General features: G+C 28.4%; 1 protein-coding gene across 1 annotated transcript; it reads left to right on the top strand.

Annotated features, from left to right (window-relative positions):
* The first annotated feature begins 1,175 nt into the window (after positions 1-1,175).
* On the top strand, positions 1,176-6,905 carry LOC125862183 (triacylglycerol lipase OBL1-like). The gene is made up of 5 exons (XM_049542195.1): positions 1,176-1,516; positions 3,216-3,409; positions 3,509-3,542; positions 4,899-5,530; positions 6,423-6,905. The coding sequence occupies exons 1-5, from the start codon at positions 1,201-1,203 to the stop codon at positions 6,693-6,695; spliced, it is 1,449 nt and encodes a 482-aa protein (XP_049398152.1). The 5' UTR covers positions 1,176-1,200; the 3' UTR covers positions 6,696-6,905.
* The last annotated feature ends 254 nt before the right edge of the window (positions 6,906-7,159 follow it).

Genomic DNA, 7,159 nt, shown 5'->3' with positions numbered 1-7,159 from the left:
TCTGTTTGAAAAACACTTCTTATAAAATATACTTTTCAATAAGTTTGAACATTTAAAATTGTCCTTGAAAGTTGAATCTCAAGACCAAAGACAAAGTAAGACATCGCGTGTACTTGGAATTTATTTACGTTAACTCAAACTTTGACAATTGACAATAACATGTATTTTAAAAATTATATAAATGTGGATATTAGATTATTTATATTTTGAATTATTAATTAGTAAACCGTGTTTCTTAATTGAAAATCTCAACTCTCTATTAGGGTGTGTTTGGTATGGTGAAAAATGATATTTTAGAAAATAATTTTTGATTTTCTTATATTTAGTTGATTAAAATATTTAAAAAATAATAATTCCCTTAATGAAAATAGAGAAAACAAATGCATAAATGACTTTCCATGCTAATTATTGTCTTCTCTCTACCCTTCAACTCTCTATCGACTGGTTCAAGATTTAAGTTTTATAGGTTTAGTATTTAAAGTTTTTGGTGTTGAATCCGCGATATTTTAAAGTTACTGGTTCATCTATTATTTCATATTTAGTAGTCAGATGAACCATGTTACATGTACCAATATATGTTGTCTCCGCCTCTGACCCCACAATCATCGCTACCATAGTATTTTCCTTAACTATAATCAAATATTTATATAGAATAATATTTTTTTTGGGGTAAGAGTCTGAAAAATACTCCAACTTTGGTCGGATTTGCTGTTGCGATATTAAACTTTCATGAGGACCTATTACCTCCCTAGACTATTTAATATCGTATTTTAAACATATATATTTGCCCACGTGGATATAAAAAATAATGCAAAACATAAATAGTAATGTGTCCACGTGGGCACATATATACCTTTAAAATACACTATTAAATAGTTCAGTGGGTAAAAAATACTGTATTAAATAGTCTAGGGAGGTAATAGGTCTTTATGAAAGTTTAGTATCGCAACAGCAAATCCGACCAAAGTTGGGGTATTTTTTAGACCGTTATTCTTTTTTTTTTTTTATGTATTTACAAAACACTAGAAAATAAATAAGATAACTATGACGACTTATTTTCCTCAAAAACATTTTTCTTCTTCCTACCAAACACACCTTTTAAGACCATATGCAACTATATAAATATAGACAAATGAGAACATCATGATCATATAAAACTATTCATACATATTTCTTCTAAGTTACAACAAACTATATTCTATGGCTAACAATAATGAAGAATTTTGTAAAGATTACTTTGAATTAAAGGCACAAGATGCTAGTTACTTTGATTTTATTCGTATTTTCTATTCTAGTAACTTAGATAAAAGAAATTTCTTCGATACATCGATCGGAGTTGCATCGACGATAAGAGGTTTTCGCCGGCGATGGCTCATTTTTATCTCCATTGTGTTGCAAAGATTATTGCTTTGGTTCAAAAATCCTATGGAAAATTTAGGTTCTTTTATTGAGCTCTTGCAGAATTATCCTTCTTTTAATGGTGGTTTTATTCAACTTTTCTTCAATATATTACAAGGTACGTACATTATTTCGACTTTAATTATCATTATATATATATATATATATATTCTTTAATTTTCTTTCAATTGGTATTCAAAGTTGAGTTATCAAATGGTCACTGTTAAAAAATTAAAAAAGGTGAAATTTCGATAATTTAGTCTTTTCAGCGATGAATTTTATGTCGAAAGTTTCATTGTTGAGACTATATTTTCATAAGAATGTCCTTTTGGAAGTTCATGTTTTTTTTTAGTGTTGGATGATTTATCAACTTAGTTAAACTAGTCCTTTGGGATGACTCAGTTGGTTTGGAAGGTGGTTATCCACACGGATGATTCGGGATCAATCCCCCCTTAATGCCTTCTGAGTCGAGCCTGTTGTATAGGGCTTGCCTAGTGCGGTTTACATCCCCTGTGTGGTTTGCAGGCTGTTATATAGTGGAGGGTTTACACAGTACTCACCCGAAGGGCAGAGATTTAGCGACTGTGGATTATCTTAGGTTTAGAAAAAAAACTTAGTTAAACTATATTATTAACAATGTCACTTGATATATACAATCTTCCCAAAAATGAACTATATTTCAGTTGGAAAATAGATTTTTTGGTGCTGGAAAGATGATGTGGCATATCATATCAACTGTTGAACGTTTTAATTTTTTTTTCAAACAATGATCCATTTTTTTTGTTTTACGTTTGATCATATGTACCCATAATTAAAATGCTTCCATTTTCAGATTTCTCAATTTTAATAAAGTTTTATTTGTTTCTTCTTTTATTTATCATAGATGATGGAATATTTTCTAAATTTTTCTGGTAGAAATTAAATTGCTTTTTTAGAGTTTATAGACATGCAAGTAAAATGAAATCAAAATGCATGATTCATGCATAGTACCTAAACACGACATGCATTAATTCTCATTTACAAGTTTGAAAATATAAATCTTCTTTGACTTGCTATGAATAATATTCCGTAAAGTTTATTTTTACTTGTTCACTTTAAAGTTTGTACGTTTCTTAAGAAATAATAGTTAATATGAATATTTTATTATAATATTTATATTAATTGATGTATAATATCAAGTCTTGATAAATGATTTGGGGAATAAATAATTAATACTCCATTGAGGGCAAAAGAGGAAAAAATAATAATATTTTTTTATGTTAAAAGTGACAAATAATAGTGAAAATCTATTTTTGAAATAATGGATATGTAAAAGTAAACGGAAATAATATCTGAAAACTAGACTTAATTTTTTAATTTTATTTTGATAGACGATGATGGAAATATTAGAGTTAGAGTAATATTCTTTTTAGTAGGGCAAAATTATAGAGTATAATATTAGCCTTCGTAATTGATTCCAAAATGTTACAATAATCCTACAAGAAAAAAGAATTCACCAAATTGAAATATTACGAAACAAAATTTAGTTTTTTTTATCTAGTATTTGATATTTGTATTGGGGTTCTATTAAATCTGAATTCTTATTTTGGGATTTCTGATTATGGGTATGTGGAGGGATTCCAACCATCCCACCACAATCCAGATTAGTGAAACAAAATTAAGTTGAACAATGAAAATGTCATGACGTGCATTTCATAATTAATTAATTTTCTACTAATTATCTTTTTCTTTATATACATTGTTTAATATTCACTAGTATTATAAATTCTAAATACTGTTAGTGTATATAAATAGTATATTTCATCGTACAATTGTAGGAAAAGTAGTAAGGCCGGAAAAGTCATCGGAAAAATTCAAGTCGATGATCGGAAATCTTGATTTGAGGGTGGAATTAGACAAGAAAATAAAAATTGGGGATATAAGATATAATCGACACGTGTCAATTATGGCTGCTAAATTATCTTATGAAAATGAAGCACTAAATAAGACAGTAATTCAACAGCATTGGCAGGTAAATTATTATTCTTTATAATAATTATAATATTTTTTAAAAAATAAAAACTTACTAATTAAAATGTGCACAAATTGTGTTTTTTCTTTTTTCCTGCAGATGCATTTCTTGGGGTTGCATAATTTTTGGAATGGTAAGTCGATCTTTATCTCTTTAAATATATTGAATGGTTACGAAAGATTGAATTTAAATGGATGAAAATAAACATAGCAAATAAATGACCAGTTTAAATTTCAGTGAGTAGACCGAATCTTATTTTCATGAGTTGATTAGGTATTTTTAACAACTACGTTCAGGTGCAAATTAGAATAAGATTTCACTTATATATACTGATAAATGAAAATAGTTTTTTTATGTGTGAATGTATTTTTGTATTCTATTTTTTCTTAAATTGCTCAGACACCAACCAAACTTAATTAAGAAGATTTCAAAATAGAAAATAATTATAAACAACATTTTATTTTTCTTAGAAAACGTAAAATAAAATGCTGGTTGGTGAAAAAATTAGTAATTTAGGTAGATAGTGATTAGTTTAAACTTATTATATAATTAAGTACGTATAAGATTCCATTTTAGGTGATTTGAAGTGATGTCCTCGAAGTGCATTAATTACATTAATTTTAAAATCTAGTTGTAGCTACTTGTAATTATTTGATAAAATTAGTGTTAATTTTTTACGTTTAGCGTTATTATTAAGAAATCAAAACTTTGATGTATGTGCAATAGCTAGCATAAATTAATTTAATACAATAAATATTGCTATATTTTATTGAGTGATCCAAAACTAACGCCTTGATCTTTTACCACCAACCTCTCTATGTTGATTTCAAAATAATATTAAACTTTAAATTTGAGTCAAGACATGATCAACACTAATTTATTAAAAAAAAATACTTGATACTTTTTGTCAATAGAAGCTGTTAGGTATTTCATAAAATTAGTTGAGATGCATCATGCGTCCGAGTTGATCGGAACATCAAGATTTTATTTTAAAAATCTCCAACTTCTTTGGATTTTCACTTATTTTTATTTCCAATACAATAGTGTTTGGGTCTTCTTCTAAAGTAAAGTTAAATTTGGATACAAAATTAGATTATGTACGGTAAAAAAAATTATTTATACTATCATTATACATTATCAAAGCTATGTACGATAAATGAAGTTCAATTAAATTCCCTTCATCGACAAAAAAATATACCATATATATACGTTTTAAAAAAGTTTGCACACGTATAACTTGTTCAATGCAGTCTTTAATCCCTTGTTTGAATTTTTGATTCCTGCCTATAATGATATACTGTATATGTAGATATTTTCTTCAAAAACACAAACATACTCGATTTTCACTTTTCTTTTGTAGTTGAGTTGATTGACTGCCTAACCTTTCACCTTATTGGTAAGGGTTAGACTCCCATCTCGTAATCCCGTCTCCTATTCCCCTTCCCTTACCTCCGATGTAACAATTAAAATATATTATTATTTTTTGCAGCTTATGAGGAACAATATTCAACCCAAGCCATAATGTTTCAAGACAAAATTGAAGATCCAAATTTAATTGTGGTAGCATTTAGAGGGACAAGCCCATTTAATGCAAATGCATGGATCACAGATATAGACTTGTCATGGTATGAACTTGAAGGCCTTGGTAAAATCCATGCAGGCTTTATGAAAGCCCTAGGGTTACAAAAGCCCATTGGATGGCCCAAACACATTAACCAAGAAGCCCAAGAACAAAATAATCGTAATTCTAAAGAATTTGCATATTATAAAATAAGAGAAGAATTGAAGAAAATATTGAGCAAACATGATAAAGCAAAGTTTATAGTAACAGGACATAGTTTAGGTGGTGCATTAGCAATATTATTTGCATCAATATTAATTTTACATGAAGAAGAGTGGCTATTAGATAAATTGGAAGGAGTTTACACTTTTGGCCAACCAAGAGTTGGAGATGAACAATTTGGGAAATTCATGATGGAGAAATTGAAGAAATTTGATGTGAAGTATTATAGGTTTGTTTATTGCAATGATATGGTGCCAAGATTGCCCTATGATGACAAAACTCTATTCTTCAAGCATTTTGGATCATGTTTGTTCTACAATAGCCTCTACTGTGGCAAGGTAAACTTTCTAATCTGTTTGTACAGTATGATTGATTTAAGAGTTTTAGATGATAAATATATAGTCCATTATATCAACTATTCTTGCAAGGACTTGTCATGCTTATATGGTAGGAACTTCCTAATCTCTCTGTATGATCAATTTAGGAGTTTTAAATAATAAATACATAGTAGTAGTACCATTATATCATTATTATTTCAAGGATTTATCATTCTTATATTACATAAACTTTCTAGTCTCTCAAAATCATCTATCTCGGTCAGTAATGAATCTAAGATTTTAAGATAATAACTTTGGAGTAGTACCATTACATTCACTATCTTTCAAAGACTTGTCATGCTTATATGATAGGAACTTTCTAGCTAGTCATGATCGACCTCGATCAGTGGGGAATCTAGGATTTTTAAGATAATGAATTTGGTGATGTATCATTACACTCACTTTTCTTTCAAGGAGTTATTATGCTTATATGATTGGAACTTTCTAGTCTGTCACTATATTCAATCTCAATCAATAACACGTGTAGAATCGTAATATAATCGATTTGGAGTAGTACCATTACATTCACTATTCTTTCTTGTCATGCTTATATAATCGATCTCAATCAATAAGGAACTAGGACTTGCTATGCTTATATGATCGATCTCGATCAATGTAGAATCTAGGATTTTAAGATAATGAGTGTGAAGAATCATTACGCTCACTATTCATAACTAGTGGAGATTAGAGTACGAGGGTCAATATATTTAGTTTTTTGCATTAATTCAAACATTAACTATAAAAAAAATTCTAAAATGAATTTTACATATTTAGAAGCTACATAAAAAAATATTTTAGATCATATTTTTACAGCTAATATTAAAAAAATATCTTTATTTGTTACTAATTACAGGTTTTGGAGGAAGAACCAAACAAGAATTACTTCTCATTGCTATGGGTTTTACCAAAGGTGTTGAATGCTGTTTTTGAGATAATTAGGAGTTTTATTCTCCCTTGGATTAAGGGAAATGATTACAAACAAAGTTGGTCTGAGATAATTTTTAGAATGGTGGGATTAATTATTCCAGGATTATCGGCTCATGGTCCAGTAGATTATGTTAATCTTACTCGTTTAGGAACTAATCTTCATCTTCCTCAATCACAAGAAGGTCTTAAACAAGATTAACTTGAAATCCAATTTGTTCCATTATACTCCTTTAGGTTGATGTATAAGTTATGATACTTAGCTTTACAAAATTCATATTGATTGTATTACCAAGTTGTGGCATTAATTTAAGTTTAGAAAGAAGGTTTTAACTTTGTATAGGTTCATGGGCCTTACCAAGATACAATTTCTAAGGTCTCATTAATTCAGTGAATCACTTAAAACTTTAATATGTTTTCGGTGTCATTAAAACTTTAATAAGTTTTCGATGTCATCAAGCTAGCTCTGATGAACTATTACGCTTTCTTCAAATCGTATCATTATTTGATTGAGCACGGCATGGTATGCTATAGCTATTTAGCTTTACCCCACCATAAGAAAAGAAAGAAACATTTGAACATTACAAAATATTGCACAATATTACAAAATATTAATTTCTACTTGTCATAATTAAACATATTAAGATAACATATAGTAGTAAAATT

This window comes from Solanum stenotomum, chromosome 4, assembly GCF_019186545.1.
Source record: "Solanum stenotomum isolate F172 chromosome 4, ASM1918654v1, whole genome shotgun sequence".
In the NCBI taxonomy this organism is placed as follows: domain Eukaryota; kingdom Viridiplantae; phylum Streptophyta; class Magnoliopsida; order Solanales; family Solanaceae; genus Solanum; species Solanum stenotomum.
This window is presented reverse-complemented; position numbering and strand designations above follow the sequence as displayed.

Coding starts and splice junctions, on each gene's coding strand:
- LOC125862183 (XM_049542195.1), top strand. CDS start 1,201: ATGGCTAACAATAATGAAGAATTTTGTAAAGATTACTTTGAATTAAAG. Junction 1,517..3,215: donor TTTCTTCAATATATTACAAG/GTACGTACATTA, acceptor GTACAATTGTAG/GAAAAGTAGTAAGGCCGGAA. Junction 3,410..3,508: donor TAATTCAACAGCATTGGCAG/GTAAATTATTAT, acceptor TTTTTCCTGCAG/ATGCATTTCTTGGGGTTGCA.